At 41.0% G+C, this 15,302-nt stretch overlaps 1 protein-coding gene across 1 annotated transcript; it reads left to right on the top strand.

Annotated features, from left to right (window-relative positions):
* The first annotated feature begins 616 nt into the window (after positions 1–616).
* On the top strand, positions 617–6,332 carry LOC137796618 (inositol hexakisphosphate kinase 2-like). Its single transcript, XM_068594640.1, has 5 exons — positions 617–1,196; positions 3,684–3,915; positions 4,025–4,185; positions 4,335–4,510; positions 4,608–6,332. Exons 1-5 carry the CDS (start codon positions 983–985, stop codon positions 5,220–5,222), a joined length of 1,398 nt encoding a protein of 465 aa, XP_068450741.1. The 5' UTR covers positions 617–982; the 3' UTR covers positions 5,223–6,332.
* Positions 6,333–15,302: the final 8,970 nt, after the last annotated feature.

Here is a 15,302-nt window from a genome sequence, read left to right as displayed (position 1 = left end):
ATGAAATAAAGCACTGTTTCTCTCAGGTTCTCTAAATCGGCATAGTCATTCAATATCTTTAATTATCAGTTATATTTTGTTTAAATCTAACTTGTACATTCAGTTGACATCCACTACAATTATATATGCCTTTCTCTCATATAGGGTGCCACCTAAACTCACCTATCAGGTTTACCAGGCTAATCGCTGAAACGTGAACACGAAAGTCGTAATAATCGAAAATAAATGACTTGTGTGCAGTTTCGGTTTCCTTCTTGCAATTTGAAATCCCCTGCAGCCTTTTGTCCCCACTGCCATTTGATGTTGCAAGAATACGATGAAACTAATAATGCAACCTGCAGCCTGTTTTTGCTTTTTTCAGTAACCCTCAAGTACATTGAAAAAAATGTCCTCAGCCAGTGTTTTGTTTTTGAGTCGAGTATTTTTCCTGTTCACCCCTCCCCCCTGTTTTCTCTCCTTCCTCTTTGTTTGCTCGTTCTGCTTGAGCCTCTCCTCTGTGCCTTGTCTCCTCCCAGCGACAGCTCCGGCTCTGTGATTGGCCAGTTGCGAATAGAGGGCGGGTCTCGCTGGCTGCCTCTACTGTTTTTCCAGCTAGAGGATTCAGCTTTGGCGTCACTCTCGGTAGCAGTCACACGACGGAAATGACCGTCGCTTATAAACGTTTTAAGCAGCTTTACGCTGCGTGAGTAGCGTTTTTATTACACATCACGATACGGAGATCATTCAACACAGTGGAGGAGTTTTAAAATGTGTCCTTTCTAAAGGAAAAAGGGGGAATTACTGGATTCAGTCGTTGCCTCCGTCTTTCCTGTCCAGCCCTTTGTTTTTCACACTGCTGTGCTCGTGCAGGCGACCAGTAGCGCCCCCGCGCGAGCTAACAGAGAAGTGCTCGAGGATAGGGAGCCAAACCAGCGGCCGAGCCTCCTCCTGCCTCCAGAGCGACGTGGGTCCCCCCAGCTCAGTAGTCCGATGCGGAGTGAGGATGAGTCCGGCTCTGGAAGCCCTCATGCAGGCGGACGGGACTCCTTATCCCGGGAAAGGGGTGATGCTTAAGCCATTCGTGCACCAGGTGGGAGGCCACTCCTGCGTGCTCCGGTTTGGGGAACAAACAATATGCAAGCCGCTCATACCCCGCGAGCACCAGTTCTACAAGAGCCTCCCTCCAGAGATGAGGAAGTTCACCCCTCAGTATAAAGGTAAGACCCCCATTACACATCTGCTGAGTGTTGTATTACTAACCGTACCCAGCTTCAAGACCCTTTCTTTATCTTTGTGCTTCACGTGTAATATGCATGTGCTTAATGTGTAATATCCAATGCCCTCTTTCCTGAATTTAATAGTATATTGCATAAAAATGTTAATATGTCCATATTTTAAGGATATTATTTAGTTGTGGGTTGAATGGATTACTGCAAGGGCTCAAAGAACATGGTGTACACATAAACACAGCAATATGGAACGGTTTTCTATTTTCATATATTTATTAGGCGATACATTTCTCTTTTAAATGACCACATAATATATCATGTTGGAGCAATTTGCAGGCACCTCGGCCAGTTCTCTGGATGTGACCCTCACGGTCACCTGGAGGGAGAGGGAGGCTTCAGGGCCTGACTGGGACCAGTAAGCCAGGGGACTCTCGTGTGTTGTGCCAGGGTTTATAGACGGCCTCGGTTTCAGTATGAGATAGAGTTACACAGAAATGACGCAAATAAACGGAACAGCTTGCCAGTAAAGTCATTCACAGGTCACTTGAGGAGATTTTCAGCTCCATCACAGAAACATGTACACAAATACACAATTCCATCTACACCCATGAAATTAATACATAGTGTTCCTCGAGTTGTGTCTCACAGACAATGACAACTCATACATTATGATACATAAGTCTTGATGTTGCCATGTGATGGAGGAAAGACACACTATTAAAAACTATATAAAAAAAGTCCCAGAATGAGGAGACCTGTGACACTCTTATTACATTTCACACAATAATAAGTGAAAGAGTTGTGCTTTGCTTGTTTAATAATGTAGTAATGTGTAGTGTTCATTAGCTTATAGCTAAAGACATTTAATTGGACATTTAAATGTTGTGTTGTAGTGGCCTGTAATAAGAATAAAGAAGAAATTCATAGATGTAGACAAGTTATGGAAATAGTTCAAAGCTTCGAGACATCAGTAAAACGTAGTTGTAACATTGTCTGCATCTCCTGTTAAGCAGGGAGATGGGGCTGAAGGTTTCATTTCCATGAGACAGACATCAAAGTCAGATTTGGCAACTAGAACTTTTGAACCTAATAAAACAATGTGCACTGATAGTGATCTGTAACTATGTCAGCCAATCAGGCAATAAACATATTACTTGAGGTACCCATTTCTCTAATTTATGAGCCTCTCATGTGAATTAAGTCAGAGTGACTCACAAATTCCCACACTCACTGATGTGGTGTGATGACGGTGCAGCTCTGAATGAACGGCACACTCCATGAGGAAGAGGCAGGGCCTCCTGCAGGATGGTGATGTCAGAGCGCATGACATCAGCCATCTCCAGGACTGCGGAGGGAACATAGATGCTACGTCCTCAGGCCCACCAATTAACACGCTAAAACAACCCGATGTATTTTTAAAACATTGACTGTTTGGTGAGGTTGTTCTCAGTGTAAATGGCTGTTAATTCTCTGCTATCCAGTAGCTATTATATAAACTACTGCTTGTGTTGGATGCAAAGGCTATCTTGTATTGACGTGGATGTTGTGTCCATATCCCTGCCACTTTCTCTGCCGGTCAGTTTCGTCCTCTTCCTTCCTTCCTGTCTTTGGCTTATCTGTATCAGCCGCTGCAGCTGTGATGTTTATTCTAAGTGTTGCACCTCCCCCACCCTGCACACACACAAGCCCTTTTAGGGACTTTTGCTAGGGACAGGGGGGTCTACTGTGGATCATGTTATAAATTAGCGTTGGCATCAAGGTAGACTGTATTTTATTGATCATTGAGATGATTATACTCCATCCTTCTGTCTCTGGTTTGTTTTTGAGTTTGTGAAACTGGTTGTTATTTCACTCAACAAATTGCAAAAATCTTTAAATGTTCTTGTTTCATTTAAGGCTTGTATTAGGAACTGTGTAGACTGATTGTCACAAAATCATGGTTGTGTACTGATTGTCTGTAATGTGGTTAAGCGACTCTTCTGTTGCTTATTTCGCTGTTTGTATGTTGTGGAAATAGAGATCTGTACTTCATTTTTTCTCATGTCATGGCAGACTGCTTGAAACTCTGTATAATGACTTATTGTGTTTCATACAGATGTTTAGCAATTGTTTAATAAATGTCCTGCTGAGTTTGACACATTTCAGCCTTGTGTGGTATTTTGTCTCTCGTTTCCTGAATGAGTTATCAAAACATGTTGCTCTTGATATCAAATGCTTTGATTGTTCATATCCAACTTTCCACTTTCATCTGTCTGTCATATCCTTGTTTATGTGTGTGTGTGTCAATGCATGTGGATATGGGAACATAAAGATGGGTGTATGAATGTGCCAATATCTTTGTGATATGTTCTCTGTAATTGGATGAATTACTCTTTAATATGGTTCCCGGAGCTATAAATGACAGCCTTAATAGAATTGACTTAAGAATTGAGGACTAAAAACTGCTCTCTGGTGCTCCTTCTCACCCTCTCTCAGGTGTAGTGTCAGTCAGTTTTGAAGAAGATGAGGAAGGGAACCTGTGCCTCATCGCCTATCCCCTCCACAGTGAATCTGGGGACCTTGAAAACAAAGATCCCTCAGCAGACTGTGAGCCCAAGAGCAAAATGCTGAAGTTGAGCAACAAGAAGCAGTCCTCATTGCTTCTGGAGAACGACAACTTCAGCAAAGACAGAGCTCGACACAGCCGGAAAGAAGACAAGATCATGAGGTGAGGGTGCTTGTCATAATGCCATATTTTTTCATAAATGATGAGACACTTTATAAATATGTTCTGTAATGCCAATGCTGACATCTTTTCTGTGTTGTCACTTTCGCAGTTATAATCGTGAGGAGATGCAGCAGCAGGCTGAGGTTCTCTACTTCAGCCTGGAAAAAGGCAACGTCGTGCCACAGATCAAACACAACCCCTGGAGTCTCAAATGTCATCAGCAGCACTTACAAAGGATGAAGGAGAATGCAAAGCACCGAAACCAATACAGTATCCTTTCATCAATAAACAGCCTGTACTGGGTCTCTCGGTGTGCACTGAAGTAGACAGATGGGTCTTAGCTGTTAAAATAAACATGCACAAAGTGAGTTAGTTTGAAGGTCTTTTGTTACTGTATGATCCTTAACCCCCTTTCACAGAATTTATTCTTTTGGAGAACCTGACATGGCGCTACACTGTACCATGTGTCTTAGACTTAAAGATGGGAACTCGTCAACATGGAGATGATGCATCAGAGGAGAAGAAAGCCAATCAGATTCGCAAGTGTCAACAGAGCACATCAGCGTCTATTGGAGTGCGACTTTGTGGCATGCAGGTATGGTAGAGTTGCAACACAACTCCTTTGCGATCAAGTTTTTCCCGTATTGGTTACATGTGGATCTGTAGTGCTCATGTTTCTGTGTAACCTGCAGGTGTACCAGTCGGACTCAGGCCAGCTGATGTTCATGAATAAGTACCACGGCCGTAAGCTGACCCTTGCAGGCTTCAAGGAGGCGCTCTATCAGTTCTTTCACAACGGGTGTCGCCTACGGCGAGAGCTGCTGTCCCCAGTGCTGCGCAGACTCCGGGAAATGCAAGCTGCCCTGGCGTCCTGCGAGTCATACCGCTTCTACTCCAGCTCCCTGCTCATCATCTATGATGGAGACCCTCCCAGGACTCGTAGTAGACCCAGACACCGTGGTGGGGAAGAAGGTGATGAGGATGATCCATCTGATGATGATGAAGAAGAAGAGGAGGAGGAGGAGGAAGGGGAAGGGGCTTTTGGTTTCCCTCGATCTTCCTCAGCAGGTGGCAGTGCTGGTGTGGCTGGAGGGAGCAGCAACAGTGGCAGCAGTCGCTCCTCCCACAGCACAGCAGAGGCCGGCAGCCCCGTGGTAGACGTGCGCATGATTGACTTTGCGCACACTACCTGTCGGCACTACGGAGAGGACAGTGTGGTACATGAAGGCCAGGACAGTGGTTTCATTTTCGGCCTCCAGAACCTGATAACCATTATCTCCGAGCTTGAGGATCACAGTACAGATTGAGGCTGAACCGGATCCAACATGGTCTAAATTTCCAGCATGGGAAGAGCTTATTGATCTGAAACCATGCTACTCCAAGGTGCATCGCCCTGGCGCCTGCACGGGGGTCTGACACTTCTCTGCTTGAAGGGAACCTCAGACACCTCGGGGTCAGAAGAGAGTGTGTGGTTGTTCCCACGCTCTCCCTCACCTGACCGAGGACAGGGCATCATGTGCCCTTACTTGCACTTTTCTATTTCTTGGACTGCTCCTTTTCTTTGTTATACATAGCAGGAGAGACGTTGTATGAGACGGCGGCCTTTCAACAAGCACAGGGACTCCTGTAGCAGCCTAGTACCGTCTTTCCCTCTCCTCCTCTGGTGTAGACAAGTTTCTTTATTGTTAAGTTCTCTCTGGGAGAGAAAAGGCGAGGCAGAGATAATTGAAGCTCAAATGTAGTTCTAGGAGCCTGACGTGGTGCTTTACCTGTGATATGACATGTTTTTTTTTATGAAGTTTGGACTGCCGGTCCTGAACAGCACAATACTAGGGGGAGGTTGACTGTACAAGCTGACTTTGGCTGGCTAGGTCAGTACCTTTTTGTAGCAATTGAAAACTTAAGCTTTGGAGAAGGACATTTTCTGTTATTGTTGGTTCTCTTCAGACCTTGGCAACAAACATGGTTTGTGTGTCCACCAGGCACTCGTATTTACACTTTTTGGTGGAAGAACAAGATTATTTTGGTCTAGAAGAAGAGATTTACCTTCTTTCAACCGTTCTCCCTTTACTTTTTTTGCCTATATACAAAAGACTTTTTGAGCGGGTAATATCCTTGTTTTGTCACTGTCCTTGTTTTTGTCTGATTTTCTCCTGTTCATTCCTGAAACTTTGACTACAAAGAGAATATATTGATCTAAAAACACTAGCTACAAAGACTATATAAAGATTATTTATTTGAAATGATTGTCAAAAAAATAAATAAAATGGAAACCGCTACATTCCATGCTACCACTCTTATCCGTTCTGATACCAACTTTGATTCATTTTATTTTTGCTAGAGATAATGGTTCTCCTGCATACCTGTGTGTTAACAGTGTCTTGAAAAATAAAGACATTCATTTGTTGTAAAATCTACTGTCTGCGGTAATTTGTGAACTTCACATATATCTAACAACAAGTGAACATTATAGACTTACAGCTTCTACTTTGAAATCATTTTAACTCAGCCGGTCCGAGCTTCTGCTTTCTAACCAGGTTGACTAATTCAAAATATAAGTTGTGTGTGAACAACGTCATGTTCAGGGCACTTGTGAATCATCTGTAGATCAGTCCATTGTAATCCTTCACCTGGCAGAAGAAAGCTCCATTTACACACAACTGAGAAAAAATATTTGTGTGCTTGCTCTTAGTTCTGAAATGTTCTTTTTCTCTGCAGCAAAATGGAATCTGAAGCCCAAACACTAAAATAAAGAGCGAGTCAAAACCACAACTTGGGTTCTGCTCGCTGATGTTGTTTGAGGTTGATGTATGTGATGAAAAATCTGAAATAAAGACAACAATTTGGTGTTGAGGTGATGGTAGTATTAAGGACATTACTGAACAATAACATGCAGTAAGAAGGAGTTACAATGTGATGTGCAGATGGTGCTGTTAGCTTCTTTTGTGGGTCATTTAAATACTTAAGACAAAATCTAACGGCAGGAAAGTCCCTGCCAAAGGAACAGGCTTTCCTCGTTCAGATTTTACCTTAGTTTGCACAATATGCTTGAGATAGTGTAAATGTAAAGATTGCAAACCTCACGTTGCATGCGTCACCATAGCTGCAGAGTTCATTTTTAAGCAGTTCAGTGGAGGATTTTGGCCTGGTTGCCATTTAGCGGTGACATCGGTGACTGATCTGCACTAGGGCTCAGATTATACACTTGAAACATTAAAAAAAAACCTTCCTGCTTAGCCTTAATGCTAAGCAGGCAACATTGCAAAGTGTTAGCCAGCAGCCTCATGTACCAACAGATCCGTAGCAGAAACCTCAGATGCCCACTATTTGTTTAAAACCCTGAGCTCTCAACTCCCTGGTTAAACAAGTGAACCTAATTAGCGTCCCAGCACCAGAAAACCCCATGGGCTCAGGAGGGTAAGTCCACAGAAACTCTAGCTGTGTGGAAAGTACATCGTGTTTGCTCCATTAATTTGCAGCAAATTGACACACCTGTTTAACATGAAGGTTGAGCTATAGTGACATTTTTAAAGAAGAGGTGATGATGTAGCTGCAGTACCGACCTGCTTTCAAAACAAAACGTTTGTTTGACATGTGAGCCGAGTCGAGTAGGCCCTCGGGAGCATCACCCAGCACTCCCCTGCCACAGCCACACATCGTTCACTTAGCTGGAACAGACTAGACCGGAAGTCAGAGCCTGACGATGACCCACATACCCGCACGATGTGCAAAATGTATTCACAACAGTATTCATGCATATATTAACCAAAATATAAGAAAGAAAAAATGTAGACATGAGTAGATCTTATCTGTTTTTTTGCTTGAATAAATTGAGCTGGTTTACATACAGTTTGGGCTGCAAATGTTCCTGTCTGTTTACAAACGTGTGAGGCTTTGTCATTCTGTCTCTTATCTGTCTATCCAGGACATGACGGGGGGTTTGGTGCAGAGAGATGATAGCACGAGATAAGGGAGGGATTATCATTTCCTCTTTCTACATCTAAAAATAACTGAACCTGTTTTGCTCGTCTGCTGCCTTCATCAAAACAGATTTAGCTGAGTATGCTGCTCTTACGGCACCGCTGTACATCTCTGTACCCTGTGCAATGAGGCATTTCTTCACTCGATATGCTCATTTTGTGTCTTGTCTTTGGATGAGTGGGCTCATTTGTTTATGTTTTGTCTATATTGTATGTATGTGTGCAACACTGACAGTTGCCTTGGCAACAGCACTGGTATTTTTAGTGTTTCTGCACCACAAAATGCAGGGGTGGCTTGGCTTCATTGCTCATACAAAAATATTCACATATCCCGAACTAATGGCACCTGGAATATAACTGAATGTCAAGAGTAAAATTTTTAAAAAAAAATGTATCCCAATTGTTTTCAATGTATTTAGTAGCTTGCTTGATTGAGAAATATCACAACAAAACATTGGTTAGCCCCGCGTTGCACTTTTACTGTAAGTCTGATCAAAATGTTATTGTAGCAAAATAGAGATTTTACAAAGTACTGAAAGACCTGGTGCAGCCTGAAGGCCAATGCAAACGGGTAAAGGTGACTAATGATGTAAGAGCTGGTCTGATTACTCTTACTCCGTTGATAGCGCACTGATGCCAGGCGGAGGTAAACGCGCAGCTGTTTGTGTGTATGTGGTTGCATAATTGAGGCCTGTAGTAAAAAGGTATGACAGTCATCACAAATCAAAGTTTATGAAATTTCTTATCTTTATTCCGGCCACCTGAGCTTCTCTGGCTTTCTGATGCAGAAATGAGCTTGTGCTGCAAAAGAGAAGCCGTTTCTCCGTCAAACAAACAAACGAAACAGGATGTGAAAAAAAGTGTAAGTAAGCTTTAAATAAACCAGACAGTTTATGTCTGTTTATTCAATAGAAAAAAACAGCTGCGTGACAAAGCAAATATGTTTGATAGGAAATTGGGTCATTTACATGAACAGTTTAAATATCTAATAGTTTAAATATGAAATAATTGAAAAAAGAAACGTGTGTGTTGATATTTCTTTGTATGCATTGTTCCCACACAACATACCATGTCCAAAGATTTTGGTGTCATAGTACATTATGTAATCCTCCTTGAACTATGTTCAACAGAGCAATCAGATAACATAGAAAAATAAATATAGATAGATAAATAGATAGATACATACATACATACATACATACATACATACATACATACATACATACATACATACATACATACATACATACATACATACATACATACATAAATGAGAGCTGGGATTATGTAACTCTTCAGTGGTGTCACAGACTGTTTTGTCTCATTTCGCACCAGTTGCCGTCCAAGGTTATGTCAGGTCCTCAACAGCTACTCTCAAAGTTTATTCATGTCACCAAATCCACATGAGTCTGTTGTCTGTTAAGCAGCGTCACAAAGTGTGAATTGATATCAAGTACGTCCCTGAATCATGCAGAACACATGCATAGAAGGATTTGAGTTAGATGTAGTGAATAACATCCAAGCCTGTCAACACAAGGACATAGAAAGATATTTGTACCCGCATTAGAGCACATGTACACTCATTCTCCCTGCAGCAACGTGTGCTTTAAAAATAACCCGGACAGGACAAGACAGGCAAAGAAAGCTATGCGTGTAAATTTAGTAGTCTGGAATAACCAGGATTAAGCCTGATGACTATAGTACAGTTAGCGCGGTTAACTCTTGCAGGGTTATGTTGTGACTTGTCACTCACACCACATTCTCCTGTCAGTGAGATTTTTTCTGGTTCCCTGCTCTTTAATTAAAACATAGCTGCATTAATCCTCCTCACATATATATTCCACTTCTTACATGACGAGACACCAGACGTTTCCCCTGAAGTAATTGCGGTGCCCATAGACGGATGAAAATGAGTGAGTGTGTGTATAAGGAGGTGAAGGCAGGATGTTTCAATGGCAAGTCCTTCATACCTTTTAATTACTGTAATAACGGTTATAAAAGTGAACTCTGACAATGGTTTCACGTCAAGTTGGCTCATTGTTCTCTCTTACAGGAACGGTCTGGCTTTTAAAAGACATAGTAGGACTTCAGTATGGCTTCTATTGTTTCAAGTGATACTTTAGAAATATGTTGTCTATTTTGTTCATGTAGAGTTGTCTTCAGTTGATTTACCTTCAAGCTGTATGTATTTAAGTTTAGCAAAAGCAAAGCTTTAGTTGTGTTGTGTTTTGATCATTTTAGACACTTCGCAATTCATTGTGTTAAAATAAGACACTACTCATCTCCAATGGGGTCTTTTGGCTGTCATGGCTGTGTTTACGTTAAGAGCAAAGATGTCAGGGAACCTTTAAATGGGTTGCAATAGACAGTTACATTGAAGATGCACTGAGCACAGTTGTTTGCATGAGATTAGCAGGATGACAAAAGCAAACACAGCCTCTTCGCTTTGCACCTCTTGGATGCAAAAATACTATTATTTACAAAGCCTGGGCTACAATTGAAACACTCCATGTCACTGTTTTGTGCATCCCCCTTCCTCCTTCATCTTTCTGTAACTTGAGCAGGACTAAAGGCATATGGGTGGGTGATACCTGTGTTAGCTATATTAGCACTGTGGCTATTTATGGGTGGTAATGTGTTCAATGAAATATCTCCACATCTATTGGATGGATTAGCATTTTGTCCTGAGGTTCACATCCCCCTCGGTTTGTAATCATTTTAGTGATTTACTTTTTATCCACCTTACTTCATCAGGTAAATTATTTGCCCAATACTTTTAATTATAACCATAAACCTGTTGAACTAATGACATTTCCATCAGTCTCCACTGTCCTCATGTTTGGCACTAATTAGCAAATTGTTAACATACTAACATGCTAAACTAAGACAGCGATTTGGATAAACATTATCCTCGTGAAACATAAGCATGCAAACATTGCCAATGTGAGCATGTTAACATGATGTTAGCATTTAGGTCAAAGCCTACAGCCTCACATAACCAGTAGCATAGTTGTAGACTTAGAGTGCTGCCGTGTTGTGGCTTGCTAGGATGTAAAGGAAACAACTATACTGTGTGGATAATGTTCAAATTGCCTGCTATACAGAGTTGTTTTCCTCCATAATTGATGTAACAGGCCCACCAGATTGCCGAAGAGCCAAGCTGTTCTTCATTAACCCTCTAATGCTGTGTGAGAAACTATCTGCAGGGAGGAGTTATTGGTCTCTGATCTGTGGATGTTTGTGTAACCTTGTGCATGAAGTCAAGGACAAAATGTTCTTATGTCTACTTGATCACATTTAAATCCACAAATTAAAACCCTCGACCTTTACCTCCTGACCTCTTGTACAGCAGATATACTGTATAAAGGTTGTGAAAGAGTATCAGTAGTCTGTGGGTCATTGAGAGATCAGCGTAGCTGTTTACCACAACATCGGATTCACAGCAGGGAATGCTGCCAGACATCAAAGCGTATAGTCCTGGTCAAGAGTGAGCCACCAGTGAATGCAAACAATCCACCATATAAGAAGAATCTGTCATTCAATGACTGATAAGAGAAAGAGATTTAGAGGCAGAACTGTCTAAACACGTTTCTCTTCACAGACCAGTTTGGTACAGTGGAAACAGACTGACAGGAGAAGTGGGATGAGATAGCTAAGTAGAGAGTGACTCACTCTGCTCCGTCTCATGATGATCTTGTGACCACTCTTGCCTATGTATCCACTGTCACCCTATCCCTCAGAATAACCTAATCAACGATCCAGGGAGGTGGCAGAGAACATAATATCTAGCAGTGGTGGGCCGTCAGGGCCTTCTCAGCCTTATCTGAAGGAATCACAATAATAATTATTTTATAATTGATTTTTTTTTTTAAGTTAGCGTGACGATTGACATGCACAGTGATTGGTCAGTGCAGCTACTATCTCAAACCTAGAAGCTAGAATCTCAGAACTTACTGATGACCCCTTTCCCACAGAGGTTTATGTGTGTCAAGTGAGTAAAATGCTGATTATGTTACTGTTTTATACATTTGCAGTCGTATTTAATCATAAACAAGCCACAGCGCTGTTGCTGCACCTGGGGGTGCTGGTGGCTCTACCCGCGGCCTCTATCCGCTCTGTGCCGTGGAGTTTGCGGGGAGTCATCATGACAGCGAGCGAACTGCCATGACAGTGAGCGGCTCCCCGGGTGTGGTCCGCGGGTCGGGTGTCTGCTACGGAGTGGGTCCGCACATGAACGCGCCGTGTATTGAGTGGTTTTGGTCTGTGACAGTAACTCCAGGGACACTTTTTCCCCCCAGTCCGACCTTGATGTGGACTATACAGCACTCATTGAAGGCCTAGGTCTAAAACCACAGCCCACCACTGTTGTCCTGTCATTGTAAACATCAGATAGGGGTCTTTCCAAAGCCCTTGACATCCCCTGTCCCAGTAATCTACCAGCATAACGTGTTCTGTTAACTACAACTCAATGTGTGTGTAAACCAAACACACACACAAACAGTTAGAATTAGTAGTGAAAGTGAGCCGTATTATCTCGCTGATGTGAACAGAGATTGACTGTGCGCGGTCAGTGCCCTGGTTTAGATGGAGAGTGTTAACTTGTGTACAAATCAAGAGAGTGAAACACTTGTCTCTTTCATCAGAGGAGAGTGAACTTTCCGAGACAAAACAAAGAATGAAATGAATGTGAGGAAAAATAAGGCTAGGGAGGTAAAGAACAATCATGTCAGTTAAAGAAAGTAAACATTTCTTCATGTTACAGCAAAGTCAAAGACTCCATTGCAACGCCAGCTGACAAGTAACATTTGTATCTGTCCATACTGGCAAGTCAAAATACCTCTAAAGCGCACTGATCAACACATTATATCTTGTATATATTGATCTGTTAAAAACCAAACACAGCAAACAACAATTGGTTGTTTTACAAGGGATTATGTAATGGCCACTGGTTGCCAGCAGAGCCAGGCTCGTTGTTTCCCCATGTTCCAAGTCATTGTTGTGTGAAGCTGACTGTTTGCTGAAGCCTCATATTTACAGCTAATACATGAGTGTATCTATCTTCTCATCTCAGCAAATGTGAAAAAGCATTTTCCCAAAATGAGATTCTTTACAAAAGAGCGGTACTACAAAAATGTATGGATATATTTCGATTTTGTGGTCTCCTTTTTGTCTTGAGTCTTTAACTGCAAGCACCATAATTTCACTTTACTCATACAGTCGCTCTGCTGATGAGACTCCTGCAGTTTGACTCAATCAAATCAATAATAACCACGTAGCCCAGAGTCAGTTCTATGTTTGCTCCTTCAGTTCATGTCCTTAAAAACTGGTTTCAGGTATGACATGGTGGAATATACTCCAGCAGTGGAGGAATGTAATTAAGTTAATTTTTTGAATTATTCAATTTAAGTACAACGTTGAGATGTGTGTATTTTGTTTGATTATTTCCATCTTTTCCGACATTATGCTTCTACAAACTCAGAGGAAAATATAGTATGTTTTACTTTACTGCATTTGTTTGACAGCTACATGTTGTGTTTAACATTTTCTTATAAACTGAAGGATTAAGTACACCTTTGCACATTTTGCACATTTTATTAATGCAAATGTTTAAAGAGTACACATTTATGCTTCTTAATTTTAACTCTCGTACTTGTGTTTTTTATGTTTGTTTCTTTGCACTAGTCTTGTGTGGTTTTGTTTATGTACTGTTGTTGTGACATGATAACTTCCACCCAGAGTTAAATTATATCTGTTTCTCTATTGATATGTCCATCTATCTCAACAATATATGAAGTGCCTCAAACTACCACCACCTTAAACACCTACAGTAGTAAAATGTAACATGCATATTCATATAGCAGTAATATGAATACAAATGTATAATAGTGAGACTCACACTCACAGTTTTTCTGCAATAGTATTTTTACTTTTGATACTTAATGAAAAATAATTTAGTTAAGTATATGCTGATATTGATACTTTTTACTTACGTTTTTTGAGTAAAGGACTTTTACTTGTAGTACAGTTATTTTATATTGTGGTATTGATGCTACTATTGGATCTGAGTACTTTACTACTGGGCATCAGTGACACACACCTGTGTCCTGCAGTGTAAGGATCAAATGGCCTGTCCAGCTGCAGCTTTATTCGGTTGGAGGAGCCTCTCCTTTATCTTTTTCCCTGGTGCCCCAGCTCTATGGGCACTCTGTTTTCAGGGAGTATTGTGAAAGACTGAGCTCTTTCTCTGCTGTGTGTGCCATCATCCTCTTTCAACTATGTGAGAAATGCTTGGGCAACCTTTTTCTGTTGACTGATACTCTTTTTTAAAAAACCCGTTTTTACTGCATTCTCCAAAGAAAGAAAGAAAGACAAAAAGAGAGCAAGGTACTTAATGCTAATCTTCATATCATAAACCTATTTCAGTTAAAGACTAGGGATCAAACTGTGCTAATAGTGGACAGTTCTGGTGCTATGTGTTCAATACCTTAACTATAGTTTTAGGGATCAAGGTACAACTGTGTCCTCTTCTGGTAATCTTTGGAATCCCAGCCAAACTCATCCTATTGTACCAAAGAGAACGATAGCATTGCCTTTACCACTCTCTCAGTCTGTCTGGCTTAAGGATGTTATGTTTTTCTTGACTCTCAAAAAAATTAAATGTGCACTTAAAGGCTGTAATGCCCATTTCACCAAGTGGCAGCCTTTCATTTCATGCTATCATTTGTTGAGCTAAAACGTCAACAGTTACGTTTGCATAGTTTGCATGGTTAGACCTGTGAGGGGTGAAGACAGCGCAAGCAGCGCATGTGCACTTATTATCTCATAAATTCAACTTTTTTTAACTTTGTTTTTGTCATACTTTTTTATCATAATTTTTTTTAAAGTTTTTTTTTGTGGTCATAATAATCATTTTTTTTTGGGTCATAATTATGACTTTTTCTGTGGCGGCAATGGGCTTTCATAATTATTTGTATATATATATATTTATTTATTATTTGTATTTACTCTTATTTATTACTTAATTTTTTTGTTAGTTTGCTTGACGTTCCTGTTATTTTCTTCCATACTATTGTACACATACACAAAAAAATGTAAATACTTATTCTCTGATCTTTGTATGTCATATTGTGCATATTCATCATTAAAGTCTATTGACAATGTAAAAAGACTAGGCCTCAGAGATACACTGCAGTGTCTGTTGGACATAGTATTATACTGCTGTATGTGCTGCTTGGTGCAAGTTTATGGTGTTGTCTATGGCTTTTAATACTATTTGACGCCAATCAGCGTCTCTTAGAAACAATAATGTATGTCACATGATAATTGTTACAAAAAAAGATAAGTGACATTGTCAAGTGCTCCTGTCATTTTTATCTTGACCAGAGATCCTGTCCAGGCCACTGCTGC

The sequence above is a fragment of the Clinocottus analis genome, unplaced genomic scaffold, assembly GCF_023055335.1.
Source record: "Clinocottus analis isolate CAN_PGR_092001 unplaced genomic scaffold, fCliAna1.0.p SCAF_3, whole genome shotgun sequence".
In the NCBI taxonomy this organism is placed as follows: Eukaryota; Metazoa; Chordata; class Actinopteri; order Perciformes; family Cottidae; genus Clinocottus; species Clinocottus analis.
This window is presented reverse-complemented; position numbering and strand designations above follow the sequence as displayed.